The sequence below is a fragment of the Lutra lutra genome, chromosome 2 (genome assembly GCF_902655055.1).
Source record: "Lutra lutra chromosome 2, mLutLut1.2, whole genome shotgun sequence".
NCBI classification, from domain to species: Eukaryota; Metazoa; Chordata; class Mammalia; order Carnivora; family Mustelidae; genus Lutra; species Lutra lutra.
The window spans coordinates 137,207,785-137,231,774 of record NC_062279.1 but is presented as its reverse complement, the minus strand read 5'-3'; the positions used below and the strand labels follow the sequence as shown (position 1 = coordinate 137,231,774).

The following is a 23,990-nucleotide window of genomic DNA, read 5'->3' as shown; positions in this document are numbered from 1 at the left end:
TCCCTGTCTTAATATCATGTATCAGAGATCGAAAATAATTCTCCTGACGGCCAGCCATGAGCCCAGCTATATGGCGATGGTCTTCCTTGTAGCTGCCTACTGAGAATACCAGGTCCTGCTTGGCTGACACACCTTGCGTCCTGTTCTACCCGTTCTTCCTGCACCACCCCAACCCAGCATGCAACCATGTCTTTCTGCCACCACAGTTAAGTAGTTGGTGCCTGGATGTGTCCCAAGATACCTCGTTCACAGCGAGGTGTCCGCCAACACTGTTTAACTCAAGGGGACAAAGTTCGGAAACTGTGTTCTTAACAATCCTATCGGTGACTAATTATAGTTACATTGACAAGAAAACTAAACTGGAAATAATTCCTGGTCTCTTTTGGACACGAAAGCAGATATATTCTGTTGTCTTACACTAGGTGATCCTCAGGCAAAGTCTCCAAATGCAACAGAAAACAGCTGGAAGCAGCTGTGCCCATTTCCCTTCATGTGGGAAGGGACGGAGGTAGCCCATTATGGCCACTGAGGGAATGTCCCCTTTCCCGCATGCCCACACTGAGGGAAACATGTCTGTCTACTCATCCCTGGTTAGAGCCCTCTTTGCTCAAAAAACCTGTGCTCTTTTGATATTTAAGCTTCCCATAAAATGATTGGGGGAGAAGCTTTTCCTTTGTTATAGGCAGAGTCACCATATGGCTCAAAGTCTACCCAGGGGCAATGACAGGAAAAGTCTGTTAGGAAGACAGTAGGGTGACCAATCCTCCTAGTTTGCCCTAGACTGAGCGGGATTTCAGAACATGGGACTTTGAATTTCATAACCAGGATGGTCCCAGATACATTGTCTCAGTCTGCCTAAACCTGAGGGTTTCCTGGGACACAGAACTTTGAGTAGGAAAGTGCCAGACCAACCAGAAGGAGCTGGTCACCAGAAAGGATGACCTGAAGAAGCCTATGGAGATTGAGTCATTTTGGGTTCATGCCCAACTCCGAGGGAGCCTAGCTGTGGGGCTCCAGACTCGTGGCCACTCCAGAGTCCCACTGGACCCAAAGGCCGGCGGTAGTGAGTACAGTCCTGAACTAAGTACCATTAGCTCCTGTCTCAGTCATGAACTATATTGCTCAGTTCACCTCATTTTGGAAAAAAGAACCAAATTGAGGCCTGACAGCCAAATTGAGCAATTCCTAAAACACGTGTCTCCAAATTTTGTTGACTGTATAGTTCTCATGGTTGCATAACCCCATTAAAAAGCAACAAACAGACACATGTCCTCCCATATGTAGCAGAGGTAGTTAGCTGGCCACAAAGATGGCGTGAAGTTGGTGTTGCACACCCAGGGACCCGATGCCCGGCTGTCCTGGATTTGGGCAGGGCCATTTCCTGCCAATGGAAAGAGAAAGTAAAATATGTCACCTCTGAGCCAAATGGTCAAGAAGCAGATGTGCCAAGCTCCCTTCCCCCACACAGTGGCTGAATGGGGAGAGCTCTAAGGACATGGATGGGGACAGACCCTTTAGATGGACAGAGTGTAGGCCTCTAAATGGCCATGTGGAAGGCCGATCCACCAGGAACTCCACACAGGACCCTATGTGACCAGGACACACACTTCCATTGTGTTAAACCACCAGGAATATGGGGTTGATCCATTAGCCCAGCTCATAGAATCAACTGGAAAAGAATATCATCTACATGATAAAACATACACAAAACAGAAATTAAAGAACGAGATTTTAAGAGCAAATATAAATCGAAGCTCCCAAGATTCCTCACCCCCCCCCAGCAGATTACTTAGTGTCCCCTCAGCATGGACGCGTCACCTGGGGGAGCTTTGACCTCAAGCTCTTCTGAATTGCTCTGCTATTTGGTTGATTAGGAGACTGTGTATGACACTCTTGTTCACAGAAAATGTGAACCAGGTACCGAAGGGAAAAACCGGATTACCTAGAGTACCTAGTAGTATAACACGCTTCAGAAATAAAAAGAAGACAAGGCAACCTAAAGGAGGCTTCTTAGGAGGTTTTCCTCTTTTGAGTTTTCGTTAGCTCCTTTTTTTTTCTCCTTCTGTTTGGGTGAATCATTCGGAAGCAGCGGGCCGCCCACCGCCATGAGTGGCCTGCTCTATTAGCAGATGGCCCAGCCTCAGTCTGCTGGCTTTTGACCCTGGAAAGTCTTTTTGATAATTACACTGGCTGAGGGTCAGAGAAACAGGTTAATATGCTCAGCAAAGGCTTGCAGAGTAAAGTTGCTGAGCTGATCTTTCTATATAGATCCATAACCATCTGAACTGCTCCTTGTCGAGTAACCCTTGTGTGGGAACTCGAGAGGGCAGTGGCCACAGATGGCAGGAGGGCAGGATCAAACCCCCGCTTAGGGGTGCCGCTGCTGCGGAAGCACCAGGATGAGCAGACGAGGGAGTGAAACTTGCAACTCATCCACACCCCTGCTGCTCCTCGTGTCCCACCAGCTGAGACTCAGCCAGAGTGGGGGACAGAGCTATTTGGTGGTGGCATGGACTGACTATTTTTGTTTGTTGTTGGTCTAACCTCCAGGGTGGCCGTACGTAGAGTACAAAAGTAATTAAGGTTAAATGGGGTCAGAAGGGTAGGACCCTGATCTAATGGGATTGGCGTCCTTTTATGAAGAGACACCAGAGAGCTCTCTGCTACCCACCAGACTCACCCCGCCCACCCCCTTCTCTGTCTTTGCTTGTACACGCCAAGGAAATGACAAAGGAAGACATGGCAAGAAGGCAGCCATCTGTAAGCCAAGAGAGGAGAGCTCTCACCAGAAACCCAAGCAGCCAGAACTATGATCTTAGATCAAGATCTTGATCTTCTCATCTCCAGAAGTGTGAGAAAACAAATGTCTGTTTTTTAAACTACCCAATCTGAGGTATTTTGTTACCGCAGCCTGAGCCGACTGATACAGACGGTTTGTGGAGGAAGGTGCTACAGTTTGAAGGGCTCATAGTTTAGAGTCATGATCTCACCTCGGGGATCCATAGCCCATTCTAACTCAGTGGATAAGGACATCTTGGGCTTTTAGCTAATATCTAAGATGGGTGCACTTGTAAGAAAAATGGAGATATGTTTTCTGCCTCTCTTTAACTTGTTTGTACTTATTACAAAAATAGGTCATCCACATTACTTATAACCCCAGTGTTGCAGAATACCTGAAAATTATTCTTTGTGAATTTTCCTTTCTCCAGAGTTTTTAGACATACAGTAAGGCCAATAGTTTGAAACTCTAAATTTCTGGATTTGAATCCAAAATGACTATAAAAAAGTAAGTGAAACAGCAAAAACAAAAAATTTACAGCTATAGTGGGTAAGAAGAGGGTAATATTTCTAAAGAGTACTCAGGTTCATGATGAATGAGTTACTTGTGACAGGCTAATTCTGGAACAGAAACTGAATAATTCAATATTAAGCAAATAGGGGTGCATTCAAAGAACTAAGTGAGAGGAAATTCTACTATCTTACCCAGCACTAAAGAAGCCATTGTTGGGACATTACATATAATTCCAGGCTTCAGGTTTAGAATATGAAAAATCTTAGTCCAAAGAGAACAACCAAACTTTTTTAATGATTGGGGGGAAAAGCTAAAGAATTATTACAATGTAGCCTCAAAATACAGAAGATGAAAGATATTTAATAATGGTCCCCAAATGTATGAAAAAGAGTGGAGTCATTAACAGCTATTCCGCTCTTCTGATGAGAATAGAATCAGAGGGAATGTACTTAAATTGCAACAAGATCAAACTATTACTTGGATCTACTTCTTAGATTTATAAAATCCTTCAATCTAAAAGGATCAAGATACTCAAATTAGATGAGATAAAATTTTCTAAGCTTAGCAATAACTTGAAGGAATGGCCCTTGTTGAAACTATAGTTGCTTTGTTCACAAATTTAAAAATGTATTCCAGTAAAAGACGCAAAACTCTAGAGAGAGTCCTCTTTAAGACCCTCCCTGTAAGAAGGAAAGAGGAACTGAATGGAGATGAGGCCCTGGGCTGGTAATATGGGTAAACTGAGAGCCATAATAATCACTTCTGCTTGGCAAATGAATATCCAATCTGAGGTGAGCTTGAGATAGGAAACAGGTACTTCCATGTGGTCAGAGGCACCTTGAAGTGGTTGTTAGGAGATGTCAGTTTCCACTTAGAGATAGGATTAGTCCTAACACCAGGCTTCTTGACCATACTTAGGACAAAAGAGCAGGGGAAAAGACAGCATTTCTGATATAGCTATGACCCTAAGATCTTCCAGGGAGGCTGAAGGACTCAATGCTTTGGTCCAGGAGAGCCAGAAAAGAAAGTGCATTTCCTCTCAGGGATTTGCAGAGCTCAAGAGAGCCTACCCTTGAAGACAAGAATAGCCGAGTAGGCTTTGGAATGACCTGATTATCCCAAGGGATCCTGTCCTAACCACCTCAGATAAAATCAAAATGGCTTCACTAGCAATGAATCCAATCTGATTTGGCCTGATATACTTAAACCTTATAGTCTAAGTGAAGACTTGGTCTAGTGCAATGGAACATCTAAGAAGAAATTCGGGGAAGTGAGTAGGCCATCCTCACTCACCCTTCAGAGAGAACTCAGAACAATTACCACTATGCTCTTAAAGGTATTTGATGACTCCTCACTCCCTCTGTCCCACTTATTGGCCATTATTCTTTAACCCCTCTTCATTCTGCCATGATTAATCAAACAGAACAAACAAAACACTTCTAACAAGAAAATTAAGTGTGTATACTTTTTTTTAATAAACAGCAGCTTAAGAGAAATATTTCAAAATGGCGTCCAGCTATAGAAAAGAAGAGAGAGGGGCACCTGGGTGGCTCAGTTGGTTAAGTCTCCAGCTCTTGGTTTCAGCTCAGGTCATGATCTCAGTGTTGTGAAACTGAGCCCCAGGACTAGCTCTGTGCTCAGCACAAAGTCTGCTTGGGATTCTTTCCCCCTTCCTCCTCTTCTCTCCCTGCTTCCCCTTACTCCCACCCCCACGTTCTCTCATTCTCTCAAATAAATACACAAATCTTTAAAAGAGAGAGAGAGAGAGAAGGGTGAGAGCAATAACTTGAAAGAAATCAAATCTGTGGAAAGGGTAAGTACAAACAGAACCAGAAGCAGCCCAAGGACTGAGCATGCCAGAAGCCCAGCACGTCCCAACAGAAAGTTCTTAGATGATAGAAGACAAGGTAGGAAGATGTGGAATTTCCTCCTGTGAAGATGTTTATAAATAGTACAGTGTCTCCTAAACTTCAAGCATTAATATATCACTGTCAGAAGTTTAGCATCTCCATATAACACTATTTTTCTATAAATCACCTTTTTTTTTTACTTAAATTAGGGAGAATGAAATTTTATGAGTAGAAAAAGAATATCACTTTCTAAATAACGTATAAAAATAAATCCCATGAGAACAAAATTTGCCAAGTTCTCATTAGATGCTGTTGATTGCTGAAGGCTCAGAGCACAAGACCCTCCCTCTGTTGAAGAAGAGAATGGATGTTCAAGAGGTGTTGAGAGTACATCACGAGGGCTCCATGCTAAACGTGACAGATTGAACCCATGTTTATTTATTCTCCCTCCTGAAACCTCACTAAAATGCCAGTAAAGGGAAAAAAAATAGATATAAAGTCATCGAGAATAAGGAGAGTGGGAGCAGACACAGCAATAGAAGAGAGATGTTAGCAAATTTCTGAAGAAGGACAGCCCTCAGGGAACAGCGGCTGAGCTGACAGAGTGCAGACAGATGAAACATCAGTGCCTGCAGAAGGAAGGACCAATGAAGACTAAGACACTGCTCATCCCAGAAACCCAACAGGCTCAGGAACTGGGGACTCGGGGTACCTTTGAGGGCAAAGGCTGAAAGGGAAGAACTGGTTGACAGACTCTAATAAGGAGTGCTTTGCTCCCCTCCACCTCTGAGCCCCACTCCTACTTTCCCATCCCAGGACAGGGGAGCTCTATTGCCTAGAGAACCCCAACCAGAGAATCGCAGGGGGGTCCAGAACAAAATTCTGTGCTAGGAACCATGTGCACCTGCATACTGTGTAGAAGAAGAACCTTCCTTCCTTCACCCAGCACACTTTCAGGTTTTTGGAAGTAAGACCTATTGTACTCATCCTCCTCCCTCACCCCACACTTGTCTGCCCCCACAGGGGGCTTAAGAGTTTTCTTGAGAGAAACCAAATGGTCCCAGAAAGAGAACCTACAGATACTGATGTTTGGAGCTCACCCAAAGAAAGCTGCTGATGACCAATCACCCTCTGGCGAAGCTGCCTAACTCAGTAAGCCCCACCCATGCCCACAGAGCTCCCAGCTCATTTTCTGACACTCTTTATTAAACGGGCACAGACAGCCCATCAAGAACCACTTGACTTTAGAGTAAAGCTTCCAAGATCTCCTTCGCTCAGATCTCTTTGCTGGACCCTTGTCTTCTTGATTTCTAAGGCTGGTTCAGTCCTTGCTCCTCTTCTCTCCTTTACCTACACCCACTTCCTTAAAGAGTTCTTAAAAAAAAAAAAATTCTTCCAGTGTCGTGGTTCTAAATCATCTTGGTGCGCCAGTGAATTTGTATTTCCAGCTCAGATCCCTCTGCCAAAATGCAGATTCGTATATCCACCTGCCTGCTGTCTCTCTACCCAGTTGTGTACCGTACCAGGCTGTTTACAATGCAACAAGAAAGGATTCAAGTAGCGTAGTGAATGACAATGCTGACAGCCTCTCCTTAGCTGAAGTGTGAGTCACATCTCTGACACAACTTGTCAATCAGAATCGCCTGGTCTTCCCCCCAAAACTGGTCCTCCTGCTGCCTTCTCTCTCGGTTGTCTCTCAGGACACTCAGGCCAAATCTCTGAGGTCATTCTGGACGCTTCTCACACTCCATATTTATTACGTCAGGAAATTCTCTTGGCTCCATGCTCAAAACATATCCAGAATCTGACCATTTCTCACCATCTCTACTGCTACGTCCCTGGTTCAAGGTAGCCTCCTAACCGAATTTCCTCCTTCTACCAATGCCTCCATATAGACTGTTCTCAGCAAAGCAGATCACGTGATCCTTTGAAAATATAGGATGGGGGGGGCGCCTGGGTGCCTCAGTGGGTTAAAGCCTCTGCCTTCGGCTCAGGTCATGATCCCAGAGTCCTGGGATCGAGCCCCGCATCGGGTTCTCTGCTCAGCAGGGAGCCTGCTTCCCCCTCTCTCTCTGCCTGCCTCTCTGTCTACTTGTGATCTCTGTCTGTCAAATAAATAAATAAAATCTTTAAAAAAAAAAAAGAAAGAAAATATAGGATGGTGTTACTCCTCCACTCAAAACCTTATAATGACTTTCCATTTCCCTCAAAGAAAAGCCAAAGGCTTCACAAAGGCTTTTAAGGCCCAACATGATCCATCTATTAGCTTTCTAACTTTACCTCCTACCACTTTGTCAGCTCCTTCTCTCAGCCACAGACTTCCTTGCTCACCCACCACCAGGCACATTCCCACTTAGGGTTTTTGCAGTAGTTACTCCCTCTGCCTCAAGAGGCTTTTCTCTGCATGTTCACATGGCTAACTCTTACCCGCTTCAAGCTTTTGCTTGAGTCACCTTCTCGGTGGGGTCCACACAGAACAACCTAAATAGGAACCCACCCCAACTCGCCCCCCAGCAGCCCATCCCTATGCTCCCTTACAGTGCACTCCTTTTTCCTTTATTTCGTTAACACTTACCACCTCTTGCTTAATACAGTATTTTCTTATACTATTACCTGTTTACTTTCCATCTTCTTTGACTATAAGGTCAAGAGGGCAAGGATCTTTGTCTAATTTTTTCACTGGTATATCATAAGCTACTGGAACAGTGCCAAGTATCTAGAGGTGGTCAACAGATATTTAATGAGCAAATAATACATAAAAATGAAAGACAGAGGCTAAAATTGACAAATAAGAAGGAGCTTAGAAAAAACAGAGATGATACAAGGAGTTTAAAAAATATTATCATAAAAATCCTCAGATATAAGAAATTAAACTGTATCCATAAAACAAAAAGGGATGATTTAATAGCAGCAGTAATAGCTAAAGAACAAAGAATAAAAATTAATTCTTAGAAATTAAAATTGATATCTGAATTTTTTTTAAAGGTTAGTAAGCAGAATTTCCAGAAATTTCCCAGAAAGAGCAAAAGTCCAAGAAGATGAAAAACCAAAGATAAAAGAAAACTAGGTGACCCACCCAGAGCTCAACATACAACTCATGGAGGTTTTAAGAATAAAGGAACAGAGAAAATGAAGAAGAGGAAATTCAGGGGGAAAGATATTTTTAAAAAATTCTAGAACAGGAAGACATGAGTTTTCAGTTTGTAAAAAAGCTCTATGTAGGGGTCAGCATAGTAAAGACAAATGCCTCTCAGGCAGCACAGTACCATAACATCTTAGGACACTGGGATGAGAGGAAGATTCTAAAGCCTCCATAGTTTCCAAACAAAGAACCAGGAATTAGGATGGCACAGAACATCATGACAATACCAGTGGAAACTAGAAAATAATAGAGGAATATTTTCAAAATTCGGAGAGTAAGGATTTTTAACATAGAAATACATATCCAACCAACCCATCAATCAGCTGTGAGGCAGAGCAAAAGCATATTTTGAAATGTAAAGTTCAAAATCTGACCAACTATTCACCCTCTCTCAGCAAACTTCTGCAGGGTATGCTCCACCAAAATGAGAGAAAACCAATAAACAGGAAATAGGAGATCCAGGAAAGTAGGCAATCCAAATCAGGAGAAGATAAGGAGAATTCCTGGAATGATGACAAAAAGTCCCACAATGACAACGTGTAGCAGGTTTAAAAAGCATCCTCCAGGGTGCCTGGGTGGCTCAGTGGGTTAAAGCCTCTGCCTTCGGCTCAGGTCATGATCCCAGAGTCCTGGGATGGAGCCCGGCATTGGGCTCTCTGCTCGGCAGGGAGCCTGCTTCCTCCTCTCTCTCTCTGCCTGCCTCTCTGCCTACTTGTGATTTCTGTCTGTCAAATAAATAAATAAAATCTTTAAAAATAAATAAATAAATAAAAAGCATCCTCCAGATTGATGCAGAAAGATGGAGGACTCAAGCAGAAATGATCCAAAGGGAGAAAAAAAATGGTATTACTAATATAATGTATTTGAATGTACTAAGAGAAGATTTTCAGTTCTCTTAAAGATTTGAGGATGAAACTAAACAAACAAATAAAGAGGCAATCATTAATCCCAGATAAAATGAAAAATTTCACAAGAAAGAGCTGAAATCATTATATACTATTTGACTGAAGTTTGAACATTACTTAGTTAATTATAATAATATAAACATTGGCTGTTGGTTTAACTCAACAAAGTGATGTAACTGTACTGGAAGGGGGAGGTAAGGAAAAGAGGAAGTGGAAAGACATGAAATTCTTTCTTCCATAAAAGGAAGCTAATGGATAATGTCTAAAATTTATTAATCAAGAAATAGCAGTGAAAGCATAATGTTTAGAAATATGGAAGTAAATACCAAAAGTAGTAGTCAGAAGGGTGCCAATGGTTGTCTCTGGGGTTGGATCAGCAGTAAGGAGAGTTATTTGTTGCTTTCAAACTTGTAATGTCACTTTATTTTCAGACCACATACATGTATTACTCTAATAAAAAATAAATATTGGAGTGTGGGACATATCAGCACCAAACCAATGCTTTCCACTTGACATAATCATAAATATTCAAAGACAACTGAAAGGGAAATGAGTCTCTCACCATATCATTCAATGTTACTGAAAATCATACCTTGGGCATAAAGATTCAGTCAAGTAAGAGATCAAGCTCTGGAGATCTGCTGTACAACACTGTACTTCTACAAACAATAATATTTTATACATTTAAATTTTTTAAGAGGGTATATCTCACGTTACATGTTCTTACCACAAGAAAATTTTGTTGAAAAAAAAAACATGTTTATGCACCTCTTAAAATTATCTCTTCTATTAACATCCCATAATTTTAAGCCTGGGGAATAATCTGTGCAATTCTTTTTTTTTTTTTCTTTAAAGATTTTATTTTTTTATTTGAAAGAGAAACAGTGAGAGAAAGCATGAGAGAGCAGAAGGTCAGAGGGAGAAGCAGACTCCCCGTGGAGCTGAGAGCCCAATGCGGGACTCAATCCCGGGACTCCAGGATCATGACCTGAGCCGAAGGCAGTCGCTTAACCAACTGAGCCACCCGGGCGCCCGGTCTGTGCAATTCTTGCCTTTGAAGTAAAGAGATGGACAAGAGAACAATGTTGTCAGCTCAAGGATCATGACTTGCCCAAAGTGATTTAAGATGGAATAAAAAGCCAAGTAACCCAATCATCATTAAAGAAATCAAATTCCATAGTTGAGATTTTTTCCCACAAGGAAAGCATCAGTTCAGATCATTTTACAGGCAATTCTAACAACTCTGAAGGAGCACACTCTCCCAATCTTACTAAAATTCTCTGAGAAAATAATTCTCTAACTCATTCCATGAGACTAGTATAATCCTGATATCAAAGTGAGATGAAGATCATATAAATAAAGGAAAATTATAGGCCCACGTCACTCATGACATAGATGAAAAATCCCAAAGTATTAACAAAAGAGCCGAGTGACACATAAATGGTGACACATGCAATGTTTCTAAAAGCACTTATTTGGGGGATGAGATCTAAAGGGAGCCCTAGCATCTGTAGCAGCCAAACTCATGGAGTTCATGGTGGAACATTCTGTGTGCATCTGAAAAGATAAGATGATCAAAATCACGACAAGTATGTGTGAAATGGAAAGTTTTCTCACTCTTACAGGCTTGGGATTTCAGGAAATGGTTTGTCTCTGTTTCACGTGGAAAGGTAAAACAAAGATAGGAAATTGATGTCACAGCTAATCCAGCTGGAGGCTATCGAACTCTCAGAGTACTCAAGGGGCTCTTGAACCAAACTGCCATGCTTAGAGATATAGAGAAGTCTTTCTTAAGATCCCAGCCTTTTCTATAAATGCACCCTCTAAATTCAAAATGTAGGTCAGTAGAGACTCCATGTGCTGGATGCTTCAAGCTTCAAGAATCATGAGGAGGGGTTTGGCTGTGAAGTATGGTTTGTTACAATGGGGTATCTTCTCTGCACCTCTTTGCCCTGATCAGAAGTCTCTGTATGTGGTAGGCCCAGATCCCAGAAGGGTGGGGGAAGCATTACTTACTGTGCACGAAATATTCTTTCAAACTCTGGTGACCCAGAGACTGCCGGAGGTGTAACTTTGTATTTTAATCTTGCCTTTCCCACATGCAAAGCAAAATAACCTGCAAGGATAGAGAGGGATTAACAATTAAAATGTAGCACATCACTACTGATTAGGAAACACACAAATTTAAACCACAATTAGATACCATCACATACCTATTAAAAGATTTAAAATTAAAAAGACAAATTATATAAATTTTTAAAAAGAGCAGTAAGGCTAGGAGAGCAGCCAGCATTCTCAAATACTCTGGTGGGAATGTAAAATGGTACAATCACTTTGGAAAACCAAATGGGATATTTTAGTTAGACATACATAGACCATATAGCCAGTTACTCCACTCGTAGTTATTTCCCCAAGAAAAATTAAATCATATGTCCATACAAAAACTTGTACACAAATGTTCATAGCAGCTTTATTCATAATAGCCAAAAATTAGGAACAACTCTGCAATTGTTAATTGTTAATTTTATTATCTCAACTACGCTAGGCCATGGTGCCCCATTGTTTGGTCAAACACCAGTTAGACGTTTCTGTGAAAATATTTTTTGGGTGTGAGTAACATTTATATCAGTAGAGTAAATCTGAGTAAAGCAGATTACCCTCCTTATGTGAGTGGGCCTCATCCAATCAGTTGAAGGCCCGCAGAGAAAAGACTGAAGTCCCCTAAAGAGAAAGGAATTCTGCCTACCCGCTGCCTTGAGGCTCCACATCGCAACACCAATTCTTGCTAGAATTTCCAGCCTTCGAACACACCCTGCAAATTTCAGAGTTGCCAGCCCCCACAATGGTGTGAATCAATGTTTTTTTAAATAAATGTGTGTGCGTGTTGTATTGTTCTGCTTCTCTGCAGAACCCTAACACAAATGTTGGTCAACAAGCTAATGGATAAACAAATTGTGGTGTATGTGGTATATCCATATAATAGAATACTATTAGACAGTAAAAGAGAATGAAGGATTGACACATGAAACAACAGGGATGAACCTCAAACATATTATGCTGAATGAGAGTAGCAAGATCAGAAGAGAACAGTACTGTAGAGTTTCACTTATATACACTTCTCAAAAATGCAAATGAATCCATAGTGACATAAAGCAGATCCGTGGCTACCTAGAGAGGGCAAGAGCCAGGAGGGAAGGTCACAAGAAAACTTTTGGGAACAATGCCTCCTTGTCTGATTCAGTTTCCCTACTATCAGATGATCATGACTTTGTTCTTCCTTGGCCACATTTGCATTAGATCATCCAGGCCCAATGCCAGAGTTGCTTGCATCTGACAACCAGCCCTATGAAGCTCACTGGCTTCCAGACCACAATTCCTCCTTGGTCAGTTGTTCTCACCTCCCTTCCTTATCACCCTAGTTTTGCCCCATAATTAACTCTGGGCTCAAGGATTTCCCTTCAGATTATTTCTTCCGGTTTCGGTTCCCTACCAGTTCTCTCCAGGCGATCCTGGTCTCGCTTACTTTAGTACCTCCACATCCATTTCCCACTTGCTCGTGTTTCAAATCTAGTTTCCTTTTGCGCACCACGTTTATAGCTTGTGTGACAGTCTCTGGCGTGATGCATTTCCTCCTGAGACCTGATCCTATCTCTGTTCTGACAAGTCAGTAAATAGTGAGCCTGGTTCAGTAAGGGCTTGCACAGCAGGCCTCTTTCCTCCCCCACGACTTCCTCTCCTCTACAAATAAACCATGGCTCAGGATTTAAACGCTGCAACTGAACATCAAAAGTGCATAAATGCTCTGCTAGAGTCTCTCATTCAAAATGCTGTGGCATCCCTGAAGCCAGACAGAGCACAGTGAAGCTTTGGGAAATGCAGGACTGGGCACAGGCTGTTTCCAGCCCTGGCTAAATCCTCGCAAGGCAGCCTGAATCTGGAGAGGCCATTAAGTCATGTGCCTGGCTGGCGCCAAAAAGGAGATGCGTCTGCAGAGGGGAAATATGGCGGCCATTCTGTACCGTGCTGCCACCATGGCTCCACGGCCTTGGAGAAAACACGTGGTAAGTCTTCTTGCTTCCATCTGTAAGATGGAAACAGTGAAAGACGTGTGCTCCTTGATTTACACTGGGCAATGGGGCAAGAACCTAGAGCTTCGAAATAAAGCCATGTGTGAAAACTTTGAAAGTACCATCTTCCTCTTGGCTCTCCATAGCACCTGGTCACGCCTGTCTGTCGCAGGACAAACACGAGGAGTTTCCGGCAATGGCAGGGGTGTTTGAATGCTCCCCACCCAGCCCACCCACAGCACCGGGAGGAAGGATTCAGTTGGGCCAGCATCTCCCTGAGGAGGAGAAGCCCCTTTCTGCTCTTCCAGGTCAGGGGCCTTAGGGAGGCCATGGCTACTGCTGTGATCACATGATGAGGGTAGAAAGGCTGGCAGCCATTTTATTTCCCTCCCTTACAGTCACCTAAAAACTACTTGGTGATACTCTCCTTTTGCTATGCCTGTCTTTTTCTCTTTTGTTCACTTTCACTGGAGGGATGCATGTATGCTGGGGGGCGAGGGGGGGTGAGAATCAAGACCACCACCCCCGGCCCCACCCCAGCCCCAGCCATAGCTCAGCTTCTTGCATGTCAGTCCAGCCAAAGCTTCTTTCTGAGGGCGAGCAGCAGAGGATGGGGACGGACCATGCTATGCCCCAACCCCAGGCCAGGCCCCCTGGTAGGCACTTCTCACCCAGCATCCTGCTTAACCCTCTTTGAAGAGGACATTGAAGGACAGAATATCCTGGCCAGGGGTCCCAGCTGGTAAGTGGCTGAGCCGGACAGATAGGGGACTGTCTGTCTTCAAAACCAGATCTGTTTCCACCATGATTCATGCTGTCCCTTCTCCATAAACACCAGACTTCTGCAGAAGCAGCAAATTCTGGTCCTTCATGTCAACTAAACAGTGTGTCTTCTCTTTCTTTCTCTCTCCCTCTCTCTCCCCAACCCAATCAGTAAACGTTCCCCATCTACCACTGTTAAAAAAGAGACAACACGCTCAAAATGGAGGCATTAGCACTAAGCTGACATCACGGAACAGAGACTTAATCCCTCACTTAGTTACGGTTTCAATCTCTCCCGGAGGTGGAATCTTACACAAGTCAATTTGGAATTACCAGGTTAGCACTAGTGAGGCAATGGGCCTGATAGATAAATGCTATCTAAAAAAGGTGACCTTTGCCACTAATAATCCCCGTTTGCTAGCAACTTCCTTTTGTGACCCCTTCTGCCCTCTGTCTTTCATATCGTACAGTGCTCCAGAGCTCCTCTCTATCTGCTGGATGGGATGCTGCCTGATTCATGACTCGTTGAATAAAGCCAATAAGATCTTTACAACTTTCAGTTGAATTTTGTCTTCAAGTACCACCAACCACCAGGGGCCCAGTTTCCTATCCACCCAATCCCTGCCGGCCCCACCTGACCTCTGGCCACAGTTCCCCACTGTCCCCTGCACCCATCAGCACACAGAAGCCTCTCTGTGAGGCTGACAGATGCTCTGGGGTATCTGTGGACCCAGTCCTGTGCTCTCTGCAGCACCAGGAGGAGGAAACACACAGGGCTGGTGTGCTTCCGGGGAGGTGTGTGGGAACCAGCGGGACCTCCATGACCCAAGGGCCCCTTTAGATGGCGATAAACACCCTACTCTACTCTAGAATGTGAATCAAACCACACAATGTGTGTCATAGTATCATATTTTCATAAATCCACAAAACACACTGGTTAGGCAAGACCCTGAACATGCATGTAGGCCGGTACTTTATCCAAAGCTGTGGTCCCTTCATGCTCTGGCCGTCTGTGCACCCTGAGCCGTCCCCAGCTCTGCCTCCCCTTCCTGGAGCAGCACACTCAGAAAAATAAAGAAATATGCATGGTTGGTTCCCAGTCTTGCTCCCCAGCGTCCAGACCCTTTTCCCCATTTAGCATGTTAAGCTGACATCATAGATAAGATGATAATTGACTCTCCATGGAGCAAATGCTCTTTACATAACCAGCCAGTCGAGATGCCCAGTAAGTCTACTGGGAAGGTGCTTTAAGATTTCGAATTCATCACCTAACCTGAAGCTCATATTTCTGCAGATTTTTTTAAACCGGATAATCATACCTGCCATAGGCAGTATATTTAAGAAACATTAATAAAAAATGAGGCTTCAAAAAATCACAGCCGGGGTCTAAAGCAGGTACAATGTTTCCTCTGGAACCGTCCAAATTAGTATGGAGAACCCCCTTCCGTCAGGTTAGCTGGTGCATTTCTAAGGGTCATCTGAACTGGGCCGTGGGTGGTAACCACAAACATGGCAGAATCGCCAGGCTCAGAGAGCCTACCTCAGCCCCTTTGTGAGAACTGCTTCCTGGAATGTTCCAAAATCTCTCTCTCTGGGGAAGGAGGCGCGGACGACCCAGGGTACGCTACGCCTTGTGTGGCCCCCACGGCCACCAGGAAGGAAGCATGAAACTCTAAAACCAGACCTTCTTCCCCCTGGGGTGCGCGCGCGCGCGCGCACGCACACACACACACACACACACACACTCTCTCTCTCTCTCTCTCTCTCTCTCTCTCTGCCTGAGACTCTTACTTTGTTGACAGGCCGACAGGACTGAAACAGCAGCCAGCAGGATTGAATGCCCAGCCATCTTCACATGGAATGTTCTGGTCCAAGAAACTATTTGTCGAAATCCAGGGGCTGGTAGCAGGCACTTTCGGCTTTGTATTGTTGACCTTCCTTATAAGGTAAATAAAGCCGGAGAAGGAGAAAAAAAAAAAAAAAGGACGAGTCTAAGGGCTGGGTGATCTTTGCCCTGGAACAGGAATTGGGACAGCAGGTCAATCTGGAGCTGCCAGTCACAGATCTTTATCTGGCTGGGAGCTGCCTCCCGAGCTTGCTGGAAGGCTCTGTCCCCCTCACCTCCACCCCCACCCCCCCACACTGCGGCTGCAGCTCAGCCTTCCGGATTAGCCCTCCCCCAGCAGCACCTGCGGGAAGACCTTCTTCTCAACCAATTCCGAACCAACTTCCCCTCCCCCTCTTCCAACCTCAGGACTCTTGAGTCTCTTCCCCAACAGCAAATGCTAGCTGAGCCCTTGCTCACTTCTGGTGGGAAAAGAGACGGAAGCATTTACTTAATCCCACTGAGGTTTAATGCTCATTTAAAGGGATTTGAACTTTATTCTCCAGTAAATGGTCAAACTTGGATTTGAACACAAGTCCAGCAGATTCCAATTGTGCCCTCCCTTACCACCCCCACCCCCCATCCTGCTGCCTCCCACTGTCACCTTGACTCTCCTGTGGGCCTGGTGACCATACATTTTTAAAAAATAATAAACTAAGGCATATTTTCTGAGAAAGAAGAGGGCCCTCAGGAGAAGATGTGGAGTGATAGTTAAGTTGACTTTTTAAAAAAGATTTTATTTATGTATTTGAGAGAGAAAGCATGCATGAGCAAGGGGCAGGGGGGGACAGAGAGGGAGGGAGAAGCAGACTCCAAGCTTAGTGGGGAGCCAGACGTGGGGCTTGATCCCAGGACCCTGGGATCATGACCTGAGCCAAAGGCAGATGCTTAACCGACGAAGCCACCCAGGTGCCCCTAAGTTGACTTTTATAAGAAACACAGCACAATGGTCATCATGCCAGTCAGAGCACTGCCCCACACCACCAGGCCCAGTGTGGGTCCCCCCACTGGCTGGGGACTTCTCTACTGAACCCATTTATCATAGTCCCCCTGCCCCCCATCAACACAACTCTTTTGCTCCTTCAAGATGCAGCTTCCTACAAAACAAAGTTGGGGCCCGTTTCTCATCTCACCCCCCAGCTCACTTAGAGGGAGCCCCAGAGCCAGGAGAAGGGCCTGGGTGCCTCAGCCTCACCCAGGCCTGCGCTTGGGCTCCCTCCCCTGGCTCTTAGTGCCCACGCACCCTCGCCCAGGATGCTGAGCGTCAGTCTGATAACAGGGGCTAAGAGGGGCTGAAGGGACTCATAAGTGCTGTAGCACTGTTAGGAGAATTAAGTTAGTTCACGTTTATCAAGCACTTAAAACAGCATGAGTAGCACCCAGACCTGTGTTCTGGGTTTGTTAAATAAACACACAAAGGGGCTTCATGTAAGGTGCCACCCCACAATGGGCCACTTTGGCGTGAAGATGATTTTGAATTAAAAAGGCGTCAAGTCCAGCAGATTCAGGAAAAGCTCTTTACCTCCCCGCTCCCAACTGCCTAAAAATAATTTAGATAGAGAACCTGCAACAGGAAGCGAGGTATCACTATAGATAAGCGCAGTAGGATATGAACTGGGTGTGGTAGATAGGGAAGAACTTAACAAGGCCTGTTTGGTCAGAGTCCTCTATGTCCCGTTGTTTCTGTATGGCCTAGCAAACACTTGTTGACCCAACATTGACCCTTTTTCATCTTCCTGTGAAGTGCATTCCTTCCCTTTGAAGTCCCAGACCTCTACCCCCTTCTCCTTAGTTCAGAATGACACATACATGTCATTTTGCCTATCTTTGGAATTTCCGTGTCTTTGTGGATTCCTCGTGTGTGCACCATTAAATGTGATTTTCCCCTGTTAATCTGCCTCAAGTCAATTTGATTCTTAGTCCAGCTAGAAAAACCCTTGAGGGGATGGAAAATTCTTGCTCCCCATCCACATCTAGAAGAGTACTTAGCATATTATGTACCTAATGTAGAAAGATATATTTTAAAAGGTAAAAATCATGCCTCTCCTGCAAATAGAAAATGAAAACACATCAAAGGTTTTATCAAATTCATTAATGGGGGAACCAGGATGACCTTTTAACTAGCTCAAAGGAGAATTTTTAAAAACCACACATATATGGTATTAAAAAAACAAAACTCAGCGGAGGACAAGTTAAAGACCTTATTGGCTTTATTCAGATACTCATGCACCCAGCAGACAGGAAGGAGCTGTACAAAATGAAAGACTATTCTAGGCAGAAGGGGGTAGAACAAGGACATTAGACTAGACCAAAAGTAAATTGCTTAATTCCAAGGTTACTCTCCTTTAGGGCATGGCAGGGATCGACCTGGCAGATTACTTAGCTAATGCTGATGAGGTGATTCCTGACAGTCTAGTTTAAGATTCCATTTCTCCAAGAGCTGGAACAGTCATGAAGTGAAGTCTCAGTGTGTTGACGTGGGACTTTGCATAAGCGACTCTATTTGGGGCCGGTTGTCTTGTTTTTAACAACAGGGAGTAAGGAATGCTAAAATTAACTTACAAAGAGTGGCAAACCAGGTCTGCTCCCAATGCCCGGTTGGTCTCTTCAGGTTCCCTCTGCCTTCGTTGGTTTTGAAATCACTGAAGAGGACCATTATGTAAGAAGGCAGATCCTAGAAGTTCAGGGTGGCCCCAAAACGTTCCTGTGTATTTGATTGAATGGCTTGGGGCTTCTGTACGCGGCAGGCATTCTGAACTGCTGGCCAGCTGCCCCGAGCTCCCATCACCGTGTACTCAAGTAACCTCCTCCAATGACAGCCTTAGAGAAGAGTTCTGGGCTGGGCCCGTGGGCACACAGAGGCTCTCAAAGGGAGAGGATTGCTCCAAGAATGAGAAACAGCAGAAGGAAGAGGGGATCCGGGAATGGGGCCCCTGGCCCGTGGCCACAATCATTTGGTGTTTATAGTTCCCGTTTTGAGAAACTTGGGTACGTCCATACTATGGAACTAGTTTGGAAAACAAACAAAACAAGCAATTCCAGAGGGACCTTTTTTGGCTCCCACTGGTTTACCTTCTTCCCACTTTCCAGACAAATCTTGAGATTCCCTGCTCGCTTTTCCAAGCCAACCCTAGTCAGTCCCCAAATCCAGATCCTAAGAGATATTGATACGATGGGAGAAAAAAGGTGCTCGAGTACTTTGAAACCCAGTGCATTCGCGTGTAATCTGCTTTGATGGATACTGAAAGTTGGTACAGTTTCTGCCTCTAGGAACGTATAAAACAATGGAGCTTTGAATAATGAGATGTTCATCACCTTGCGTGGTGATAAAACTTCCAGATGATCCTATGGTTGAAATACTGCCATCCTATGAACAAAGACTAGCAAACACTCAAGTTTCTCTGTACCTTTTCCCTGGCTGTACTGACGATGAAAAGCATTGTCCCTGCATGCAGGACACATAGAACCTTCTGGTAAGTGTCCCCATTCCTTACATTTTTGTAAGAAAAGAAAACCAAAGGAGACACAGCATATTGGTAATTACAATACAGTGGGCTTTAAAATATATATTCTACCTATAGAAACTCAAAGGAATCTATAAGGGTTTCTACAGATTTACCATATTCATCAGTGTTTGTTGCTAAAGTGATACTCTGGGGAAGGCCATCGAGTGAGGCCAAGGTCTGGCAACATAAAAACGATTCCGGCCCTCGTGAAAGAGCTGTTTTCATGAAACACAAACTGTAAATACAACTACTTCCCTATAATTGCAGTAAGAGATGAGAAGAAATGATATGTTTAACTAGAGTCATGTTCCCTCTCAGACCAGTGGCATCCCCCCACATCAGTCCCTGGCCTTGCCCTCTATGCTCTATCCCTGACCCTCAAAAACTGGCAGCTGGTCATCTGGTTTCTGGCAGCAGGGCGGCCGCCAACGGCCCTCGTGCAGAGAGACAGAAAATGCTCACCCTTCCCCAGGATGCCCAGAAATAACCAGGGCAGTTATGATATCCGACAGCCAGAATACTCCTCCCTGAAGAAACAGAGCATGTAAGTTTCTCCACGTGCCTGGAGTTGACTGCATTATCTCACCGGAAGCCCCTGACCGGTTGAAGAAGCCTTGTCCCGACACGGCACATGTTGAAATGAAACTCAGATAAACCAAATTTGAAATCATGCCCCAGTCCGGGCGGTGTAAAAAAGTAGAGAGCTGCGGCAATCCCTCGGAATAGGTCCTCCCCTTTTAGAAAGTAGAGCACTTTGCTCTGCGGGCCTGGGTGTAGACAATGAAGCTGAAGAAGGCCCGGGCATCTTCCCCATGGAGGAGACCTTTGCCCTGGGACAGACGGGGCACAGGGAAGATGACAATCGGGTCCCACCAAGCTTCAGACACAAACTGCCGGTCACCTAATACCAGGAATGCCCCACCAAGGCTCAAAGAGACAAGAGAAGAGCGGCAAAGAAGCAAAAGAGAGATCAGTTGCCAGTGTAGTACAGTAAAAAGAGTAAAATAGCACAGAAGCTGGCATGTGGCGGGCCGTGCCCGGCTGTCTCTGCCACTCCTCCCCACGCCCTCTGGCCCTGGGTGGGCCCAGAAGAGATGAGATCTATTTGTCGAGAAGGCCATCGTACAAGGCAACAGATGAGCATCGCATGCCGTTATGATTTCCAAGACTGCAAGGATTTCCCAGAAGAATGGAAACAGCGTGCTTGAATTACTTCAAAATGGCTTTTGACAGTAACAGAAGGTCTCAGCCCGAGTTGTCTTAAGTTTACATAAGGCTTAGGAGAGGATAAAGGAAAGTAGAATCTGGAGACTGGTGGGGAGAATGAGAAATCCGCGTTCTCACTCTTGACAACTCCCAGCATATGCAGCCTTCCTCTCTCACACACACATGCTCACACAAGTGCACTCACACACACGAACATGCTGCACGTCCATATACACGCCCATACACACTCACACCCACACTCATATACGCTCACACACACTGAACACACCCTCGCACTCTTTCAAACCATACACCCACAAGCTCACACACATCCAGGCACACTCACAGGCGCCACGCTCGTCTCCCAGGAGGGGACACGTATTCTCACGGAAATAATGTAAGTGGTGGCCATATTTCCAGGTGGCCAGACGTTGAACAACATTTTAACCCAGAAGGGAGAGACCATTTTGCATATTGGTGATCGAAAAACAACAGAAGGAACTACTAATGCTATTGATTTGCCTCTTTCATTTAATCGTTACTAATTTTTTTAACCGACTAGTGTGTGGTCTTAAGTACTTGAAAGCAGGGGTCGTTGGCATGACCCCCCTGCCCTGCCCCATGGGGAGAAGCCAGGCTCCCTGTGGGACAGGCCAGAGCTGGATTCATAAATTTGCTGGAACCAGAGCAGCAAGAGGCAGATTTAAGCTCTGAGCTGAGAGAGTCTAGGCACTCTGGATGGGCCCTGGGCTGCTGAGAGGGCCTCGGTCTGCTGGGAGCCTCTGACATCCACCAGGGTCCACCACCTCCCCAATTCCACTCAAGAGAAGGGAAGGTATGAGCACTGTGCCTGTCCTGTGGAGAACTGTCTCAAATAATCTACATAATCCAACAAGGACCAGCATACTTTATTCCCATTTTTCTGATGGGAGAAACTGAGGCTCAGAGGTTAGTGATCTGCTCAAGGTCAGTAGAATCCAGTCCTGCGGATCCCAAAACCTTGTTTGTAGGTTTGGGTGCACGTTGGAATCGTGCGGTGGCCATCAGAAACACAGATGCTTATTCTCTCCCCTCACGGCAGTACAGATTTCATCGGTCCCAGGTTCAGCCTGAGCACCTCCACTTTTTGAAAGCTCCCTGGACGATTCTGAAGCTCACAAAGTGGAGACGCACCATCGTCAGCAACACTTCTTAGTGTGGTCCTCACCACCCACCACCGACCCCTAACACCGGAGCTGATACACACATGCAGATTTCCAGGCTTCAGCCAGGATCCATTATTAAGCATCTATTTCATGCTGGCGAAGCATACACGGCCTCACATAACACCAGTCCTACGAGGTTGTAGATTCTTCTCATTTTACAGACAAGGAACCAGATTCAGGGGTCTTCGGGAGCTTACTCAGTGGCTCTATCTCCCTGCTCCCCACAGAGGAATGATCACACACCCTCTTGGGGGCAGTCGGGAGAGGGAGAACTAGCTGGTATAAGCCAAAGCGGGCATCAGTAGAGCCCAAGAAGGGGTATGGAAGTTTCTGTGCCAGCAGGAAGGAGAAGGTGGGGCTGGAGGGGGTCCGAGCCGGGTGCAACCCAGGGGGGATGCTGGAGGCCAGAGGGGGATTTCCACAGAAGGGATTCCTGGGGTCTGGAGGGAGGCAGGAGGAGAAGATAGCCTGAGAAGGGAAACTGAGGCTGAGCTGGGGAAGATGGTGTGCCCTGAGCCACCAACAGAGAGATGTCTGGGCAGGGCCGTGTCTCAGCTAATCCCAGGTTGGGGCTACCAGCGCTTCCTGCTAACTGACTTTGATGTGCATCTAGACCAGTGGTTCTCACATTAGAATCACCAAGGGCGCTTTTTAAATAAATATCAATTTAACTGAGAAATTGTGTGGATTTTACAACGCCAGTGAGACCCGCTACCACCTTGGAGAACTTACTGAGATTTCTCTGCACCAACGGAGGACAGCTCACCTTTTCTGTGCCCAAAACCTAGCATTTCTCTTCAGCTTGGCCCTTAAGGTTTCAATGTTACTGTGTCTCTGGAACACAGCTTCCTTCATTAGGTATCCTATGCAGAAAGCAAAAAAAATCTAACTCGTAGGTGGTGTTGAGTGATCGGACCACTGAAGAAAAAAAGCAGGGGCTGAGGGTTCCCCGCCTGTCTCTCTGGGGCTTGTTAAGGCAAAAGAAAAGGGCAATTATCCCCCTCTTGATGAGAAAACACAAAGGTCTCCGATTAAGAGCAAACAGTTAAAACAGCTCTTACTCACTTTGAAACATGGCACCAAGCCTGCGCCAGGCTGACTCACCCAACAGCAGTGATTGCAACATGGCTTGGCCCGTGACAGTCTGACTCACGGACACAGGGATCTGAGCTGACTGTAGGCCAAGGCAGGACCTGCAGAAAAAGAAATAGAATAAAACAAGTCTACCAGCCCCAAACAGGAAAAACCAGGGTAACACCATGAGGCATGAAGGCCTGCTACTGTTTTCTTCTGCTTCCTTAGCAAGAGGATAAAGAATTTCAAAGATTGGGGGCACCTGGGTGGCTGAGTTGTTAAGCGTCTGCCTTTGGCTCAGGTCATGATCCCCGGGGTCCTGGGATTGAGCTCCGCATCAGGCTCCCTGCTCCGTGGAAAGCCTGCTTCTCCCTCTCCCACTTCCCCTGCTTGTGTTCCCTCTCCTGCTGTCTCTCTCTCTCTGTGTCAAATAAATAAATAAAATCTTTAAAAAACAACAACAGGGGCGCCTGGGTGGCTCAGTGGGTTAAGCTGCTGCCTTCAGCTCAGGTCATGATCTCAGGGTCCTGGGATCGAGCTCCGCATCAGGCTCTTTGCTCAGCGGGACGCCTGCTTCTCTCTCTCTCTCTCTGCCTACTTGTGATCTTTCTCTGTCAAATAAATAAATAAAATCTTTTTTAAAATCTTAAAAAAAATTAAAATTGAAATTAAAAAACAATAACAACAAAGATTTTCAAAGATCGGTTGAAAGATGGTTTTCTTTCTTTTTCTTTTCTTTCTTTTTGTTTATCCTTCCCACTTTCCCTTAGACTGTGTTTTTCTCCCACCTTTGTTATCAGCAAAGCATCCTCAGAATTTGAGTCTCTGGCCCGTCCCAGGCAAACCCATCTGGGATCAGAACTCCGGACAAAACAGCTTCATTGGCCCTTCTAGGCACCTCACCTCCTCCTGCCTCCGTGAGCCCACTTCCCATTCTATTCTCAAAGGATGCACGGACTCATCACCTCAGTTCATGCCTAATTCGGTTCTGAACAGCCACACATTCAGAGCTGGGAGCTGGGGCTTAAACGTTGTCCTTTTCATCCAGAGAAGTTATATTTTGTCAAACCACTAGGGGGAGTAAATCCCAGGGTTA

The 23,990-nt window shown here is 45.2% G+C and overlaps 1 protein-coding gene across 4 annotated transcripts in view; it reads right to left on the bottom strand.

The window, feature by feature from the left end:
• MGST2 (microsomal glutathione S-transferase 2) overlaps positions 1 to 22,743 on the bottom strand; it is a 28,496-nt gene extending 5,753 nt beyond the window's left edge. Inside the window, exons 1-3 of one of the 4 annotated variants that reach the window (XM_047718488.1) lie at positions 22,587 to 22,743; positions 11,206 to 11,305; positions 10,717 to 10,746 (exon numbers count right to left, since the gene is read on the bottom strand). Coding sequence is in view for 2 of the 4 variants with exons in the window: in XM_047718485.1 (XP_047574441.1) it covers positions 11,206 to 11,305; positions 15,810 to 15,867 (158 nt within the window). In the remaining 2 variants the exon portion in view is untranslated. Of the gene's footprint in view, positions 1 to 10,716; positions 10,747 to 11,205; positions 11,306 to 15,809; positions 16,062 to 22,586 lie in introns of those variants that run through there. The other 3 variants (XM_047718487.1, XM_047718485.1, XM_047718486.1) reach the window with 3 other exon arrangements.
• Between the last annotated feature and the right edge of the window lie 1,247 nt (positions 22,744 to 23,990).